Source organism: Myodes glareolus, chromosome 27, assembly GCF_982192425.1.
Source record: "Myodes glareolus chromosome 27, mMyoGla1.1, whole genome shotgun sequence".
Classification (NCBI taxonomy): Eukaryota; Metazoa; Chordata; class Mammalia; order Rodentia; family Cricetidae; genus Myodes; species Myodes glareolus.
Genome location: NC_142052.1, coordinates 1,965,875 through 1,985,547, shown reverse-complemented (window position 1 = coordinate 1,985,547; position 19,673 = coordinate 1,965,875). Strand labels below are relative to the sequence as shown.

Genomic DNA, 19,673 nt, shown 5'->3' with positions numbered 1-19,673 from the left:
TTTCAGAGGCTAAGACTACAACCCTGACGATTGTTTAGTGTAAGGGCTGAACTTTGTGTAGGGAGCACTACACTTTTAAATGACTCTAATTCCAAGTGAACGTTTGTACAGTATTTTCAGTTTTATTAGAAAAGTGCACACACAACCAACATTGCCTGCGTCATTTCTTGGCTCTGCTTGCATTCAGCACTTGCTCCTGAGCAGCTTTCTTTGCTTTCACCATCTCAACGAGTTCCTAGGAGGAAATAGGGTTGTTGCAGTCAAGACTCTGTCACTTGAACACAGCGCTCCACAGTGATACTGTCTGAGGCCGCCCTAGCTGCACAGTGAGAGCCTGTCCCCAGACCAGCAGAAGGACAGCACTGTAGCTGCCGAGGTCACCAACCACCAGGGATAAGGTTCATAAGGTCGGTCTTCTTTCTCTTGTAACTTTGGTCCCCACAACTATTACGATACTCACGAAATTTAAACGACAACAGAGTATATTAACGCCCACACCTTGTATCGTCTCATACAGTCCTTCTTCGTCCTGCCAGGAACGGCTTCGGCTATCTTCTCCCACCTTTCCGGAGTATTTACGGGGTACGTTTTCAAAGCTTGTTCTAATAGCTTCTGCTCTTCTGTGGTCCAAGGGGTGAAATCTGTGCAGGGACCTGTTTGAGAAAAAGAAAATGGTTTTAAAAATCCACCGCCTTAACAGTAGGAAATGATCTTGGAGCTCTTAGTGCCCCGATACAGGATGTGTAATCTGAACAAATCTCTAAATAAATACACACACACTTCAGGCTGCTCTCCAAGTGAGCCATCCATCCACTTGCCCTACCACATACCTTTCAAAGCCAGGAAATAGGCCTTGATTTGTTTTGGTTTTTTTACTCTTTGACTCCTTGCTCTTTTGGGGACCCACACTCCAGCTCCCAAGGAAACACACATGGAGGTTTATCACTTATGAATGCCTGGCCTTAGCTTGGCTTGTTCCTAGCCAGCTTTTCTTATCACAGCGACCTTTTGCCTCTGGGCTCTTTCCTTTTCTTACTTTCACTCTTACTCCGGCGCCTGCTGTGTAGCTGGGTGGCTGACCCCTAGAGTCCTCTCTTCCCAGATTTCTCCTCCTATATATATATTCTTTGCTTGGCGGTCCCATCTATTCTTCCTCCTGCCTCTCTATTGGTGGTTCAGCTCTTTATTAGGCCATCAGGTGTTTTAGGCAAAGAATCACAGCTTCACAGACTTAAACAAACGAAACAAAAGCAACACATCTTAAAATAATCTATACACACACACACCTTAAAATAATCTATATACATACACACACACACACACACACATCTTAGAATAACCTATACACACACACATTTTGCTCATATGTCCTGATAATTTCCTGTGAGTGGTTAACCGTATTCCTTGAACAATCAGTTCTTCCTCTAACGGAATCCCTGGAAAACTGCTAGTTCCAATTAACAAGCAGATAAATACACCTATTACTACAGTAGAGCCTTTGTCGTATCCCTTTCAGACCACCAGACGTCACTTTTCGGTCATTCTGGACACAGATCCCAGGCCTCACATACTGTGCAGTGCCTAGAATCACGACAGCCTTCTCTACTCATAGGAACATACTTTACCTTCAAATCGTTCTGAAGGGGCTGCACTGTCAGCCTGAGGGGCCACTCCGTGTTCTTTCTTAAACTTATCAAAAGCCTTTTTGTTAATGTCGTCTTTCTGATGAGGGTCTGAGAAATGGGACAAAAAACAAACCAAAAACCCAAACTACATTAGCAGACCAATCTAGTCTTCGGTTATTACTTTAAAAATGCATCCAAGGTAACAAACTGATTTTTCAATATTAACTTACCAAGTTTTTGGAGACTTTTAGCCTTGCCAATAACATCTTTGGCAGTTCTTTTGATGCCAGAAGAAGAATGTATATTCATGTAATTAGCAATAACTTCCCATCTAGAGAAATCAGTATTAAAGTTTAATAAAGAGAAACAAAGCAAGAACTATTCCACCCTGACTGTAGATGTTAATTAAAATCTACAGCAAGAGCTCTCAGTTAAATGATGTTATGTTACCACTGTTGAGATTCTCTTAAGAGGTTTAAATCAACCATCTTTAATCTTGTTTTTAATAAAACCCAGTGGAAACAACAGATTTGCACTGCTGGTTTAGCATTCTCTAGAAAAAGGTCAGATCATTCTGAAACAAGAGCCGCAGTGTGCTCATTGGAATGAGGGAGTCCAGATCTCTAGGGCTAGAATTTGAATTCTAGAGGTAGAAGCGGAGTCAGATGCCAAGTGGAAACGAGATACAAGCCACGGAGAGACCTGTGCTACATAGCCTCCACTCTTCCAAGGAACGGTGACGCGCCTGCTGCATGTGTGGAGAGTGGTGCCGTGGACCAGCACAGCGAGGTCACATCTGCCACGGAGACAGAACTGCTGAAAGGCAGGTTTTTTTTTTTTTTTAAATTTAAATTTTTACATGCATTGACTGTGGTGTTTGACCTGCATGTCTACGTGAGGAAGTTGGACCCACTGAACTTGAGCTACAGAAAGGTGTAAGCTGCCCTGTGGTTGCTGGGAATTGAACCCAGGACCTGTGGAATAGCAACCAATGCTCTTAACCACTGAGCCATCTCTCTAGCCCCTAAAAGGCAGGGTTTGTACACTTATCTCTACCCATTCTGCTGAAGCTGCTACTGGATTGCTCTCTCTGTTATCTCCAGGCCCCACCATACACCAAAAACGTTCACAAGAGCAAGTACCTTGAGTTTGTCCCCGCAGGGAAGAGGTTGACGGCTTTAATCAGTAGCTGCAGATCATCTTCCGACCAGTTCTTACCGCCACCCCCACTCCCACCCGCGGACTTCTCCGCATTCTTGGATGCCTGCCGCATCCGGGCGTCAGCTTCCTCCTTCTCTTTCCTCATTTGCTCATTTACTTCTTCTATCTACAGAAACAAACACAGGCAAGTCGGAGTCTTCAGAGCATTTGGGGACCAAGGCGCGTGGTTCTCAGCCTCACGCCAATCTCATTCCAACCCTACACTCCATAGGTGAAACCTCAAGGCAAGCATGCGCTTCCCTCACTCCAGTTCCAAGCTGCACAACTGCACAGGTCACAGGTCAAGGACTGAGAAGCCACCAGTTGAACTGCTCGGGACTCACTGGCAAGGTGACTGGTCTGTTACTCACATACAAAGCCACCTCAATTCTCGAAAGCTCATTCAGCACACAGGCAAGTGGTCTGTCTTAACTTGGAGCTCTGTCCTGTATGCTGTTCTTCCTAGTGCACCGTCAAATACGTGCACATGTGACATACGTGACTTGAGCTCCTGCTGCCTTGGTGTCACCTGTCACTCGCTCCTCCTCTTCAATCTTAGAAGCAGTCAAGTCCCTATAATTCTAACTCTGAAACACTTTTCTGATTCCTGTCTTCTTACAGAGGAATTACAGTTTTTATCTGTCTTATGTACCCTGTTCAGTTTACTATACCAGACAATCAGAGCAGCACTGAACCTTCCGCTAACTGACAGATGGCGTGTGAATGGAAACTGGTCGCGTTAATAGGTACAATTCAGCTTTGCTCCATTCTTCCCAATCGACTCTATTTTCCTCCTACCTCTACTCATCACTCATCATTTCAGCCTCATTTTAACCACGTCCTTTAAAGCTGGTCCACACCTTTCACTGAGCCTCCCCTCACCATCCGGAGGCAGACTTCAGCGTTTTAGTATTCGCTGGATGCCCTCCCTCCATCCTTTGCAGCATGGGCCTTCTCTTCTGATGTAACTACTCTATGAACTCCTTTGTGACAATGATAGCATTAGCTATTCTTAGAAAGCACCTATGCTGACTGCCACCACAGGATACTTTAGGGCGATCTGATTCTATATTTAGTACAGTAGGTACCAATACTTGTTGAACTGAATTCAGTTGCTGGAACTGCCTAATTGCTATCTATAAAATAAAAGGTATACATTAGATAGAACAAAGCCCCTTTTTTGCTTATAAATATTATCCTATGAAATACTCTGGGATTAATCAAAATAATTTTTAATCAATACTTTAAAAAAAATTGATTGGCCGGACCTTTAATCCCAGCACTTGGGAAGTAGAGGCAGGCGGATCTCTGTGAGTTCGAGGCCAGCCTGGTCTACAGAGCGAATTCCAGGACAGGCTCCAAAGCTACACAGAGAAACCCTGTCTTGAAAAACAAGCAAACAAAAAACCAAACGGAAAACTATGATTAATGTGCTAAAGACTCTAAATTAAACACCACATGATTAAAAACTTCCTATCACCCGGGTGGTGGTGGCACACACCTTTAAAGCACATGGGAGGCAGAGGTAGGTGGATTTGTGAGGACAGCCTGGTCTACAGAGCGAGTTCCAGGACAGCCAGGCAGGGCTACAAGAGAAACCCTGTCTGGAGCCCCCCACCCGCCCCTGCAAAAGCATATGAAGTTTGATTTAAATCATCAAAGCACTTAATATAAACAATATAAATAAAATATAGTGGAAAACCCACACAAAAGAATCTGATTCTCTTTGCCTTTTGCAATTATCAGGTCAAGAAACAGGTGAAACACTTAATGAAATCTATAAACAGAGTGGTTTATCCCATTACCTGTTTTTCAAGTGCAGCCTTTCCCACTTCTCTTGTCGATGACGTCAGTACCTCATTCAAGCCCTGTAAGCTACAGGAGAGAGAGAGTGCTGAGTGAGTGCTAGGAGTGTAGCTCCACGGCCTGGCCTCTACCCAGCATGCGCAAAGCCTTGGGCTCCGTGTTCAAGTCAGGCACACACTCACACATGCGCACTCACACACAGACACACAGTAAGAACGGGACGGGGTAAGGGGTGGATGACAGGCAGCCGTCAGTCGCTGTCCCTCACATACCTTGCTAGTTCGAGCCGATCACAAAGCTTCTCCACTTCCTCCATCATCTTCACACGCTCCGCCTCACTGTCTGAGAAGTGATTCCAGCTCTGGAAACACAAATGCATCATCAGCTCAAGTACAAAGTGTGCGCTCAGAGGTTGTGGGTTCCCGCCAGCTCCCACATATGGCATCACAGCAAGTATGAGCGGAGAGAGAAGAACACCATGGACACTGTGAACTTTCAGGATGAGGAGACTGTCAGCCCTCCCCACTACCAGCATTCTGCTGCCTGGCTATCTAATGTGCCGAATTGGAAAATCTACTGGAAAACTAAACATGAAATTTTAAAAAGAGGTTCCAATACAGTATGATAAATAGAGAAGCCATTAGCAAAAATCTAACTGACTGATGATCATACTTATAATGGAACAGATTAACGTAAGTGAATGTACAGCAAATTAGCTGGAAAACCCTTCCCGGGCTAAGCTGCTGCTAACATTCACGTCTTCTGCTTCTCACGAAGTCCTGATGCTGCTCTTTCCTGTGGACACCCAGGTGTGGACAAACATCAATGGTTCTCTTCAGGCTTCTCCTTGAGCAGTGTAGCTCCTAAGTAGTGCTGCTTTCGAGGGGGCCCCACCCCCATCGCAGGGTTTCCCTGATCACAGGGGTTTGAATGTAATTGGCTCCCACAAGCTCATAGGCAGTGGCACAATTAGGAGGTGTGGCCTTGTTGGAGGAAGTGTCCCTTTGGGGAGGGTTTTGAGGTCTCCTTTGTTTCTTTTTAACGGTTTCTATCAAATTCTCATTACATGCTGTCAAGTATCATCTCCCACACCTCTAACTGCCATCTTGGGGAGTTCAGCTATGCCTTATTATAAAAGGATTCTCTCAGCTGGGCTTGCTGACTGTTCACAGCTCTTCAAGGAGAGCTGCGGTGGGGTGGGGGTGTCACAGGATCTCGACCCACCACATGCTATATGTAATTCTTCCTTAACTGCACGCAGTTTCAGGGAGGGGCTAGAGTAAACAGGTCAGGGGCGATCTGTCCACCTATGTGGCTGTGCAGAGCCCTCCTCCCTGACGGGTAAAGGCTTTCCAGGAGCAGTCTACAGGGAGAGGAGCACCGACACCCCAGTAACTTCTCACCTGTGCTCTGTAAACGGAAGACAGATAAACTCATCCCCAGAGTGAACCTTGGCGGAATCCTACAGTTACTGGACTTAGGAGATGGGGCAGACGGAATTACATCTCCCCCAGCAAGGAATTTGAGCAAAAACTTGCTGAATTTGTCAGTCAAGTGAATTTTCTCATTAACTAGGTTCTTACTTCAGTCACAGGTACAAATGAGGCACATGAGAACCACAGTGTAAAGGAAACCTCCCTAGGGCCCCAGAGCTGCGCAGTTCAAGGTCAAGAAAGGTTTCAAGAGCCTCTCAGTCAGGCTGGTGAAATGGCTCTCCAGTCAAAGCACTTGCCCCCATGTGTGACGACAACCAAATTCAATCCCTAGGACCAGAATGGTCCAGGAGAACTGACTGATCTTTGCTTATGTGTACCCACACACATATAGAAAATAAATGTAATAAAAACAAGACCCTGCCTCAAAAAAAAAACAGTAACCAAATAAAAACAACAAAACCCCAAATCTGCAGTTCAAGATAAAATGTGTACACGTGTCTGTACGTGGTGGACAAGGAAATACTTCACGGCTCATCAGGAGCCTGGGCGCTCATGTGGCAGTGGCCCCAGCGGCCTGGCGTACCTTGCAGGAGTTCCGAAGTTTCTGCCTTTCCTTTTTAATGGCCTTTTTCTGGATATCCTTTTCCTTCTTTGCCAATAAAGCTTGCTGTCTAACTTCTTCCTCTTCTTTCTCTTTAGCCAACCGAGCAGCTTCTAATTCTGCTTGTCTTTGCTTTAAAAAGGTGAACAAAATCATTTTAATAAAGAAACTAGGGTTGATGAATGAGAAATAAGATGGCATCAAGTTAGTATGAATTAAAGTTAAGGACACCTGGCAAAAGTCTACAAATTACAAAATTCTACTTATTAGAAAATATAAAACAGACATTTAAAAAATAAACCAGGAGCAGGAGAGGTGGCTCAGCAGTTAAGAGCCCACCAGAGAACCCAGGTTTGGTTCACAGTACCCAACTGCCTTAATTCTATCTTCACGGCACCCAATGCCCGTTCTCCATCATCAGGCAGAAGGACACCTGTGGTATATACTACACTAACACAGACACTCACACATACACAAGGAAAAATAAAAATAAAACTCAAGGCTAGGGGTAGTGGGGTACAACTTTAATCCCAGCACTCTTTGGCAGAGGCAGAGTTCGAGACCAGCCAAAACTGCATCAAACAAAATTTGAATTGCTGTAAGAGACCTAATCAGATTGTTAAGACTCACTCACAGGCTGGGCATAAGTGGCTCATGCCTGGGCTGCACAGTGAGACTCTGTCTCAGAAAGTCTGAAAGAGGTGGTGTATACCTTTCCCTATCTCAAAACACACAAGTAAAAACCAAACCAAACCAAGCCTTAAAATGGTACTGGATTCTATTTCTAGATTATTCCATCTCAGGAGGCCTGGAAGCTGTACCACCTTACCTTCTCTTTGGCTTCCTGCTCCTTCCGTCGAGCTTCTGCCTTTGCTTTCTTTTCTGCTTCTTTCTTGGCCCTCTCTTCTTCCTTGAACTTTTTTATCCTCGGGTCACAGCTGTAAGCGTTATCAACCAGTGTCCTGATTCTGTTCATCTCCTCCTTCTTCCTCTGGGCCCTCGCCGCTCTGTTCTGCTTCTCGATCCATCTCCTCTCATCACGACTGCAAGACACGAAGCACTGGAATCAAACGGATACCTCAGATGACTAGAAACATGGCATTCTATAAGTCCATATGGAGATGATGTCTTAGGAGATGAAACCAAGACACCTCATTCCTATTAATTTTGGTTTTTTTTCCCCCTTGATACTTATGTCAAAAGAATTTCCAACACATAAATAGCTTCAGCAGCCAAGTGAAGAATTTTTGGAGCTGGGCTACTTGGACAGTATTTTTCATTGACAATTTCTTATGTGTATCCTAACCTATTACTGATTTGGTGCCACCTAGCTCGTGAGAAGTGACTTTTAAAATTATGGATCGGGCTGGAGAGAAGGCTCAGAGGTTGACAGCCCTTGCTGTTCTTCTGGAGGACCCAGCTTTGGTGCCCAGCAAAGTTTTGGAGGCTGCCCTGGAATTAGCTCTTGTAGACCAGGCTGGCCTCAAACTCACAGGCCTCCTGCCTCTGTCTCCCGCGTGCTGGGATTAAAGGTGTGTGCCACTACCACCCGGCTTGCAAGAATAAACATTTTTTAAAAGTTGGAGAGTGGCAAGGTGACTACAGTGCTTGCCTTCAACATTTACATATCTAACTATTTAGTATGTAAACTATGTAATTTTTAGCTATTATTTTAATGAATATTTAACTATGTAAAGATGCTACGTTTATTCATGCAGAATATTACTTTAACTGTAATATTAAGTGTAAAGGTGCACTATATTTGTTTATGCTGCATTTGTTTAATGACGTAAAGATATTGTAAAGATGTGTTGCATTTGTTTCACCTTGCTTGTCTAAGGCACCTGATTGGTCTAATAAAAGAGCTGACTGGCCATTGGACAGGCAGGAGAAAGGACAGTGGGGCTCGCAAGCAGAGAATAAACAGGAGAAAGCTAAGCTTGGGAAAAGAACGGGAGAACAAGGAGAGGGACACACATGGGGCAAGCAGTCGGGCAGCAAGACACAAGAAGCAGTGGAAGTAATACATAAGGAAGGAGAGAAGAGTGAAAAGTCCCAGTCAATGGGCAGACAAAGAGAACCAGAGACGGGCCTAGGCGAGGCTGAGCACTCATAACCAGGAAGTCTCCGTGTCATGACCTGGGAGCTGGCTGGTGGGACCAGGGTCACAGAGAGTTGTCCTCTGGTCCCTACCCCAGGCTATGACAAATCTGTGTCCCACAACAAATAAGTATAAAGCGGCTGGGATGCAGCGCAGAGGTGAAATACTTGCCCACTTTATACGGTGTCTTAAAACTAATCTCTAACACAAACACATTTTTCCCTTTGGAAAAAAAAAAAGCTGAACGTATGACCCATTTCCCTAATTCATGAGGCCATGAACTTGACCCTCCACCACACACTGACATACATACCATTCTGCTTTTTCTTTTTCTTCTTCATCTAAATAAGAAAATTCTCTCCAAGAATCAAAATTATACCTAATATAGACAAAAAAAAATCAAGATAGAATTGGAAAAACAAATCCTTTTAAAATTACATTAGATACACACTACTTTTAAAACCAGTGGTAAACAGATCTGTTATCTAAATGGACCCTCTCCTTTTTGCTATTAAACTAAACATTATGCCCACACACTCAATGTCAGCAGCTCCCTGCTCTCCTGTCTCGGGTTCTTTCTCACTTCCCTAGAATGTTGTCTGTGATTTCCTGACCTTCGTGTTAACCACTGTCAAGTTGTCCGATGACTCCAGCTAAGGGTTATTTTATTTCTGGTTTGTCATCTGAATGGAAAAGCTACTCTAACTGACAAAACTCAATCTTGTTTTCTCAAGTGTCTTTATTTCTGTAAATAATAAACACGCCGGTTAGTGAAAGGACACAGTATGAGGCCGGAGTCACAGCTCAGTGGCTAAGAGCGCTCCCAAAGGACCCAGCTCAGTTCCCGGCACCCACCCAGCGGCTCACAAGCACGGCCTCTTCTGGCCTCCATAGGCACCAGGTGCAGACATACATGTAGCCAAAACACCCACACGAATATTTTTGAAAGACATAAAACAAATAAAATGCACTAAATATTATGTTTATTGAAAATTAGTGAATTATAGGTAAAAAGCACTACCTACTTAAAGAACTCAACTTTTTCCCCACTGAGACAGGGTCTTACTACGTAGCCCTGCCTGGTCTCAAATTCAGAGATCCACCTGCCTCTGCCTCCCAAGAGGTGGGATTAAAGGCGTGCACCACCACTGCCTGGCTCAATTTACATTTTTTACGGCAACCAAGTACTTGACATCTAGATTTCAATACATTAAGGGAAAACAATCTAAAAAAATCACCAAAGACAAATATAGAAGATACAGAACATTACATGAAAATCTTTACTGACTTCAGTTGTTCAGTAAAGGTTCAGCGACTCAAATGTGAATGGATGAACATTTAAGGAATAGCCTTAAAAATGACACCATCGTACAAACAGTACATTTATTCACTTACCAGAAAGAATAAAATGTATCTACGTCTTCAAATGAGGAGCTCATGTCACCAAGTTTGGGAACATTTTTTTTATTTGACCATCTGAAATATTAAAACAAAAATCTGACTCAAAGATTTTGAACAAAAGATCAATTTACATCCAGTTCTTTAAAAACAACAGCTTTTGCTAACTAATCCCTTCCAACACTCTGCCCTTTAACCTTTACAACTAAGAGGTGTGACCCTCAGAAGTGGTGTTAGCAGTGCAGGAGAGGGCAGCCCAGGAAATGGTGAGACACAGCCCAGCTATCTCCATTTCCACATAGTACAGTGATGTAGGAGTTGCTGGGCACGCTGGCCAAAGTGGGGCAGCTGGTCTCCTCCCGCACTCACTGCTGCCCCTTAAAAATGCAGCACAGAAGAAAATGGCGAGCCAGTATGATGCAGCAGCGTGGACAGATTTCCAGCCTGAGATGAGGAGGCGACACTAGTCCACTGTGCTAAACAACACACGGCGCCGTCTACACCACCTTCAGTCGGAGTCACCGCCTGAGCAGCCCCTGGGAGCACTAGATTAGCGGAAAGCCGAGAGCTCCAGAACCGGCACCTCAGGCGCTGCTCACGCTCTCTGGGTGGCTCCACGTGCAGTGAAGATGGCCAGAAAATGTGCCAGTTCAGACGGACACTACTAACACCGCATACTATTTTAAGACTCATATTATTGCAACAAACTATGTATTAACCTTAGAGATCTAATAATTTACCCTTTACCCTTATGAAAATAAGATGCTCAATGAAAGGACCCGGGGCTGTAGATGCAGTTCAGTGTGGAGCACGTGTGCAGGACGCAGCCACGCCCAGGGTTGCAGCTCAGTGTGAAGCATGCGTGCAGCAACCACGAAAAGTAAGGATTAACAGCTTTCCTCGATGACTAACATTGACACCGGTGCAGTCTGGGAGCAGAGGAGAGGGTGAGCTGTTACCTAAACACCAGCGTCACATGCTACTTATTAGGGCAGACAGACTGTTTATTATTAGGCTCAGGGTAGCAGAGAAGAAGGGCAGAGTCTGCGGACACACTCGAGCAGACAGTGGGAGCGTGGAGGAGCACGAAGGCCGGATATGTGAGCACTGACTGGGGTTGGTGCTTTAACTCACCTGGAATTCCTTTCAAACACCGGAGAAAACACTTGGAAGAAATTGTCCTTTGCTTCACTCTTAGAAGGAACTGAGTTGTCAAAAGTAGGATCTACACTGTTAAACGCCCGTCTCTTCGCTGGATCAGACAGCATTTCATAAGCTGAGAACAGAGTAACATGACATCACCATGAGGCTAACATTTTTTTCTCTATGAGAAAACAAATATTGCCCTAGGGATGTGGTTCTATAGAGTAGCCTGGGCCTGACCAATAAAGACAAGAAAACAAGGCGGAAGAACAAAAACATTTTTCTGCTAAAAAAGTTATTTTCATATTTCAAATTTTTGAATTTTAGATGGGAGAGGCTTTCTTGAGGCCTAGTCCTAGCATTATGTGACATAAATAATGTAACTCCTCTAAGTAGACAAGTGACAAGACACTATTTTCCCCGTTGGGGGCTCGAACCTAGAGCCTGGTACAAGCTGGATGAACACCTGGGTCAGGCCATTACAGAATTGAGAACAAGACATTCAGCTGGGCAGGTTGGCTCGCCTAGACTCGTTCGTACCTCTTGAGGGGCCTGAGGTAGGAAACTGCCTTGCATTTAAGGCCAGGACACAGTGAGCTCCAACCAAGCCTGGGCTAAAGTGAGTGAGACCCTGCCTCCAAACAGCCTGTTCTAGAAGGCAGGTGGACAGAGGGACGGGGAGATTAACTAAAATCATAACGTTAGATTTCAGACTACCACTATGTCAGAGTGGCCAGAGAGAAGAAATCTGAAGGGTGCACGCATGTGTCACTGTGTGCAAAGGAACATGCACCACTGTAGGAAGGCACCTTCCTACCATCCCAGCGCTGAGGAGCCAGGGACAGGAAGAGCTAAGTCTGGGGTCAGTCTGGGCTGCATACAGTAACTAAAAACAAAAGCACTACAAACTATAAAATTACACGTAAGGAAACATAATAGAGTCGGAAATGCTAACAATCTAAAATGGTGAAAGGGCTTAGATCTGTACCCCCAAACCCAGCACTCAAGCCAGGCCCCACAGTGCAGGCCTGCAGATCCCAGTGACCAGGAAGGGAGAGGCAGGATTGGAAACTCAAGCCTTGCCCGGCAGTGACTTCAAGGCCAGCTGGGCAATTTAGTAAAATCCAGTCTTCTTTAAAAAAAAAAAAAAAAAAGTGTGTGTGCGCGTGTGTGTTGGCAGGGGGCAGCACGGGTATGTAGTTCAGTGGTAGAGTAAGGTTTGATCCTAGCACTACACAAACATACCAATACATGATTATACATGTATAGATGGATATGTATATACAAACATATGATTAACTACTGGATGAGCGATGAGTGTGATAAGAATCATCTCAGAGTTGGGCTCAGCAATACACGCTTGCAATCCCAACACTAAGAGGCTGAGGGAGGAAGATGGAGAATTTAAGGCCGGCCTTGGCTAGAGTAAGGCCTACCTTAAAACAAGCAAAACCCATCCCCTGGGACCCTGTTAAGATGCAGACTGCACCAGCAGGCCTGGGGCAGGGCCTGAGCATCTGCATTTCCAGGGCTGCTAGTGCTGGGGTTGGAGTCAAGGCCCTTGGCTCTCCCTGTGCGGAAGTCTGGGTAAACGGCAGCAGTCACAGGCACCTCTGCAAGGCTGCGGCGTTAGAAGGCAGTGTGTCTAGACACACTCTGTCCCCGCAGCAGCAGACACTGCAGGCTCTAAGAGACCCCTGTGGTCAGCCGTTCTTACCTTTAGTTATACAAGTGAAGTAGTCATTGTCTCCCTCTTTGATTGGTTCCCCAGCTGCTTTCCGTTTGTCTGGGTGATGTTTTAGGACCATTGCTTTATCTGCAGAACCAATTAGATATCACTGATTTTAGGGGTAATTCTTTAGTAATTTGACTTTTTTTTCCTCTAATTTTAACAGTCAATTTTTTTTGACATTTTCAAATCCACTGTACATCATAATCTCAACTAAAATAACCGTTTATGACTTTTTTTGTTTTTGTTTTTTTTTTCGAGACAGTTTCCCTGTGTAGTCCTGGCTGTCCTGGAACTAGCTCTTGTAGACTAACTAGGCTGACTTTGAACTCAGAGATCCGCCTGCCTCTGCCTCCTCAGCACTGGAATTAAAGGCGTGCACCACCACCTCCCAGCTCAGCCTATAATTTTTATCCTTTACAATTTTCCTCCTCTAAATCTCAGCGTGGGGACATCATCTTGTTTATTTCTTTCCTCCACTTTACTTAGTGATAACCTCTCAAACGATGAAAACAAAATATCTCTCTTCTCCTCATATTTTTTAAAACAATATATGTTCAGGCAATGAACTCACTTAGTTCTAGTTTTCTATCTTTAAGCTTTATAGCAATGATTCTACTTTAACAAGGAATCTGGTCATTTCCTGGGACCCCAGAGATGGATTACCCGAACAATCAATTGGGCCAGTGTTTAGTTAAAGCTTGCTTCAAATTTGGCAAGGGGGAAAAAGAAATCCATTAATACATTTTTCATATTTCCAATGTGACTGTTTCGTTAGGTTGTTGGAATCTCATATATTTCATTCAACCGAGATAAATTTTCAGCAGTAAACTCTAAGGTTTAGGTGTACAGTTCTCACAGCAAACACCCAAAGAGACAGAGGGGCTACCTGGTTACACAGTTACTCCCGAGGCTGCCTTTCCCGGGAAGCTCTCATCCCCACTAGACTGGGCAGCAGCTGCAGACTTACGCCCTCACAGGCTGCTTTGTGTGCTTTGGAACCTTATACAGACATAGGTATGCAGGTCTCCGAGCCTGGCTTCTTTCCTCAATATTGTGGTTTGAAATTCATCCATATTTAAGGAAGGTGTCCTGGTTGTTTGCTCTTATTTTGTATTGCTGAACAGCATTTGGCTGACTAAAATACACTGATTTGTGTATTATTTTCCTGTTAGTGAACATTTAAGTAGTTTTCCATTTGTGGACAATCTAATAACGTTACAAACATTTCTCTAGAAACCATTTCAAGGGCACACCCAATCTGGCTGTTCCTATATATTCTGAATGTATACACATTTCTCTAGAAACCATCTCATGGGCACACCCAATCTGGCTGTTCCTATGTATTCTGAATGTACACACATTTCTCTAGAAACCATCTCATGGGCACACCCAATCTGGCTGTTCCTATGTATTCTGAATGTACAGGGTTCAGCACTGGGAGATATTTGCTTTCTGATGGCCAAGACTTCCTTTCAGCTTGGATATAGTAGCCTTTCCCTAACTATGCTGACAAAGAGGCATTTTACTGTACCTAATTCAAGTAGAAAGTAGTAAAGATTATTATGTGGGTCACAGAAACTCTAAAAACCTATGAAATAAGCTATCTTGGAGCCCAAGAGTCAGATAACATGGGACAATTCAGCAGGTCATGAGGCTGAACACCGTTTCTGACAAGTGCTGGTCTCACACTGCGGAGTACAGCTGTGAACGCTTCTCTTCCCCTCTCCTCTGTCCTGGCCAGAACGAGAGTCTATATAGCTTAACTCAGGCTGTTCTCTGACACATGTGCACCAGCCAGTCTGCGGACATAAACACCTTCAGGCGTGTGGTGACGCACACCTGCAATCCCAGCACTGGGCAGGAGGAGCACAGACTTGAGGCTAATGTGGCCATGAAATACTGTATTAAGAGAAAACAGGGCTGGAGATGGCTTAGCTGTTACAAGCATGACTGCTCCCGCACAGGGCCTGAGTCTGATTTGTAGCAACCACAATGGATAGCTTGCAGCTTCCTGTAACTCCATCTCTAGGAGACCTGGTCATCTCTTCTATCCTCTGAGGACGCCTGCCTCACGTGTACATACCCTCATACAGACACACATCTAAGTTTTAAAATTAAAATCTTTTTAGAAAGAAAACTAAGATAGGTATAATTCTTGAACTAGACCCAAGCACGGTGCCGTACAGCCATAACTTCTGAAATCCCGGCACTCGGAAGGCAGATGCAGAAGGATATAAGGTATGAGGTAGCCACACCCTGTCCCTCTCTCACCTGAAAAAAGCGTCAAAGCAAAACCGAACTAGACGTGAAATTCAGCGGTAGAGAGTTGGCCTGTGACTTAAGGCCTCAGGTTTGATCCCCAGCCACCACCAAAACTCCAAACAAATAAGAAAACAAAACGGTTCCCGATGCACAATTATTGTTTGTTACGGAGATTCTGAGCCCTTCCTTTCCTAAGGCCGGGTCTCATGTAAGTGGTTGCTCTGCGTCTGAGTTTGGGGTCACATTTCCTGTATTAAATATTGGACTATTTCAAAACCAGTACTTACGAGCTGCTTTGATCTGCCTCTGTGTGGCTCTGTATCTGAGGTGGCCCAGTCCAAGAACTGCATAATGATCTTGATTCTGATGAACACACAAAACGGGGTTAAAGCTGAGCGGAGGACATTTAACCCTCTGTGTTCTGTTACCACAAAAACTATTTTCCAAAGTGAGACTTCTGGGCTGGAACCGCAGGGCACCTGCTTAGCAGACTCAGCCTGTGCTCAGTCTCGTCACATCGCTAACAAAAGAGCAAGCAAAGGAAAGCAGGGCTTCCAGAGGAGCCGGTGAGGTTCTGGACAAAACAGGCTCTGCAGCCGTGTACACAGGGAGAGGGGGACGGCTGACTGTACAGCCTTCCTGATGTTTTACACAGAAGCCTAGCGAACTGGATGCTAGAGATTTTCTGAGATTGAAAAAACAAAAACAAACCCAGGTAATGGTAAAACAAGCCCTTAATCCCAGCACTTGGGAGGCAGAGGCAGGCGGATCTCTATTGAGCTCGAGGCCAGCCCGGCCTACAGAGTGAGTTCCAGGGAACCACATCTTGAAACAATAACAACAACAAACCAAACAAGAACAAGCAAGCAGACCGGTAACACCTAGCATCCTCTAAATATACTTCTAAAGAATCCCTGTCTCTATTAAAACCTGTATTTTATACCCTTCCCTCCTTAAACCTAGTTCAGCTAGAATATGTAGGAGAGAGAATGACAATAGACCTGGCAGGATGAGCCAATGAATGGTTGCACAGAACCAGGAAACAGGAGTATGTTGTGTAAAGATTAGAGACTTGAGGGATGTGCTCTTCAGTTAACACTCTGGTGAATTTACAAGTTGAGGAAGCAACAGTAGTGAGGTCACGCTAATCCAAACTGTCCACTTTGTCTTGGAGAATGAGCCGGCTCTCACATTAAGAAGAGAAGGTGAGGGCACAGAGCCTGGAATCAAACAAACAGCCCACCGGGGATGGCGCTACCCCTGAGCCTATGGTCCTAGAGGACAGAAGAAAGAAGGCTGAGCTGGACAGTTGGGCGCACACCTTTAATCCCAGCACTTGGGAGACAGATGCAGGCAGATCTCAGTGAGGTTGATGTCAGCCTGGCCTACAAAGCAAGTTCCAGGATTGTTCTACAGAGAAAACGTGTCTCGAAAAAACAAACAAAAAAAGCAAGCCGAGCAAGACAACGTTCCTAAAATTTGGGCACAAAACTACCTACAAAGTCCTTCAGCCTGCATCCTAAAACTGGTTCCTGTTTAGTGTACTCTACCAAACTCCCTCCTGCCGTCAGTGTGTCCCCTCTTCCTCAAACCTGACTGCATGTGTTTCAAATCGTTACCAACAGGCCGAGCTTATGAGCGAGCCTTGTAGCAGAAAGTTATTTACTTCCCCTCTAGGCCTGCCCCACACTTCAGATGTTTTCCATGCTGTCAACGGAATTGTCCTCTACACTTATAATCAGAAATGTGTGCTTGTGTGTGTGTGTGTCAGTCTGTGTGCGCGTGCGTGGAGGCCAAAGCTATTCTTCAGGCTATTCTTCATGTATGGTCCACCTTTCTTTCCCTTCTAGACAGTTTCTATCGGCCTGGAGCTCACTAGTATCGAGGCTGGCGGGCCTGCTTCTTCCACCTCAGTGCTGGGATTATGCAATGCACTCTGATCAAACCCTCACACCCCATTCTTTCCCATTCCCTTTCCTCTTCTACCCAATCCCGAGACTTCTTTTAAGAGTGGGTTCTGGGGACTGAACCAAGGTTGGCTTGCAAGCGCTTCACTGACTACGGTCAGTGCTATTCCAACTCTAGGCTCAGCAGTAACGGTGCTTACGTAAGCCTATCGTGTTGAATTGCCTTAGGAAACACAGTGCAGTCACAGGAAAACGGGGGAACGTGGCCTATGTCTAGATGCTTCACTCCCGAAAGCTCTGCACAGCCAATACCTTCCAATCTTTGGGGTCCAGTGTCTTCAGCATGGGGAACTCCTCCAAGTGCAACTCCTCATCTTCCGACTCCTCTGACAGCTCCTTCTTATCCTCCAGTTCCTGAAAGGAGGTAGAGGCATTTCTGTTTCTCCTCTTGACAAACGCTTCAAACCACCTTCCCACGGGCTCAACTTGACAGAGTGCAGAGGCTGTGAGGGAAAAGCAGACGTCAACCTTTGCAAGGAACACCTCTACTTCAAGGTAACGACTCCTAGGACGAGCAAAAAAATGACGCCAGGATATAATTTTCAAACCGTCAACTATAAAAATAATTGCAGAATCCAGCTGCATTATGGAAAGCAAATTATACTTGGTAACATTAATTATTTCAGCAACCTCTTTCAGTTAACATTCCATTAAGGGTGATGGACCTGAGTTCGAAGCCCAGAAGTCTCATCAAGGTGCACAAGGACAGGCTCCATAAGTGTTCCTTTGACCTCTGCATGCATGCTACAGCACTCAAAAACACTCCTTTTTTTTTTAAAAGCAAAAGAAAAATTCAGCCACTAATCAATACTTTCCCGAGGATGTGAGAAAGGAAGGTGAGGAACCAATAATAGTAATAAAACAACAAATGATAAAATGCCACCAGGAACTAGCCTCAAAAGACAAATAAAGCAAAAACAGATACTCAAGGGATCTTAATTATTAATGATTAAATTATTAAAATGGCTAATAGTTCTAAAGGATTCTCTAGGACCATCTGCTCAAACAGACAACTTTCTAAGCCATGCTGGGGACTTATTGCATCTAGGGCTTAGTGATGCTGGCTAGATGTGAACCCGAAATCTCTGGGTTTTAGTCTAGGACCACGAGTTTCTTGAAATGTAAGACTGAAATAATACCTCTCTCATTCAATTCCTAGAATATTTTAATGCAGTTTAAAAACTACAAACTGTTGTAGAGAAGGCATCACAGAATAAATCACTGCACATCTGTATAGCAGAAACTGAAATACGGTAATCTGAGTCAGGAAAAAGGTGAGATCATAATTTTAATTTCATAAGAAATCAAAGAGGTTTTTTTTTTTTGCTGCACGGTTTTGGGGCAACATTTTCTAAGAACGTTTCTCGCATTTTAATTGGCTTATGATATTACGATTTCCTCCACCTAATAGAGGATTCAACCGCTCAAATGAAACAGCTGTGTGACAGGGGCGTGGCTTTGAGCCTTTGGAGCCTCTCTCTAATATAGGATTACATCGGGACACACAGACGCAACATGTGCCGTGGGAAACATTTAAAACTCACATTCAACAAGTGCCCAAGGTAAAGTGGCTACAGAAATCAGTAAAGATCACTAAAATTGGAGCGCCAACGCTTGCAACACTTCCCAGTGTGCCGGGTGTAAACTAAAATACCCACAACAGGAGGTCAACCGCTCTTTCAATCTTTCCTCCGAACACTCCAAGCTTTCCAGGGTCACCCGAAAGGGGCTTCCACGGGGATAAGGAAGCTGTCTGAGTCCGAACACGTAAAACACAGAGCGAGGAGCAAGAGCAGAGGTGAAGCGCTCAGAAAAGCGTCCACTCGGCTTTGTACAACCCCAGCACGTGGATGCGTGCAGCGGGGTCTCTCCGCCGCGGGCCGCGGGGTGCTTTAGGGGACCTTTCAGCGAGTCGGGGGGCTCGGTCCCCAATCGCTCAGCCCGCTCATGAGTCAGCGGCCCCGAGAGGAAGGGGGAACCACAGGTGCAGAGAGAGGACGCCCCCACCCTCCCGTTAATAAACCGGGGACTCCTCAAATCACAGCATGGATAAAGGGGCTCGTCGCGGCCCCACGCGTCCCGGGCACGTCCCGGAGCAGGCGGCTGGGCTTGGGCGCACCCACACCGAGGCTGCCCTGCCGGGGACGGGGCTGCCGGGGACGGGGCGCCCGGGGCCGGGTGGGCACCTACCGGAGGTCAGAGCGCGGGTGATGGCGGTGCGCTGGCCGTCCGCGGCGCTCGGTAGCAGCAGCATGGTGGCCCTCGCCGTCCGCTCGGCCTCCCGGTCCGAGCCTAGCCTCGCCTCGCCTCGCCTCGCGCCCAGGCTGCACGCCCGGGCACCGGCGCGTGGGGACGGCCCGCAAGCACTTCCGGGATGGCGCTTTCGCGGGGCGGACGCCCGG

General features: G+C 45.5%; 1 protein-coding gene across 1 annotated transcript; it reads right to left on the bottom strand.

Moving 5' to 3' along the window:
• Window positions 1-98: 98 nt before the first annotated feature.
• Window positions 99-19,632, bottom strand: Dnajc2 (DnaJ heat shock protein family (Hsp40) member C2). Its single transcript, XM_085684098.2, has 16 exons — window positions 19,462-19,632; window positions 17,524-17,714; window positions 15,592-15,667; window positions 13,028-13,126; window positions 11,302-11,443; window positions 10,165-10,245; window positions 9,083-9,148; window positions 7,498-7,711; window positions 6,651-6,800; window positions 4,904-4,992; window positions 4,631-4,700; window positions 2,768-2,952; window positions 1,856-1,956; window positions 1,626-1,733; window positions 499-653; window positions 99-235 (listed from the first exon to the last, which is right to left on the bottom strand). The coding sequence occupies exons 1-16, from the start codon at window positions 19,523-19,525 to the stop codon at window positions 161-163; spliced, it is 1,866 nt and encodes a 621-aa protein (XP_085540224.1). The 5' UTR covers window positions 19,526-19,632; the 3' UTR covers window positions 99-160.
• Between the last annotated feature and the right edge of the window lie 41 nt (window positions 19,633-19,673).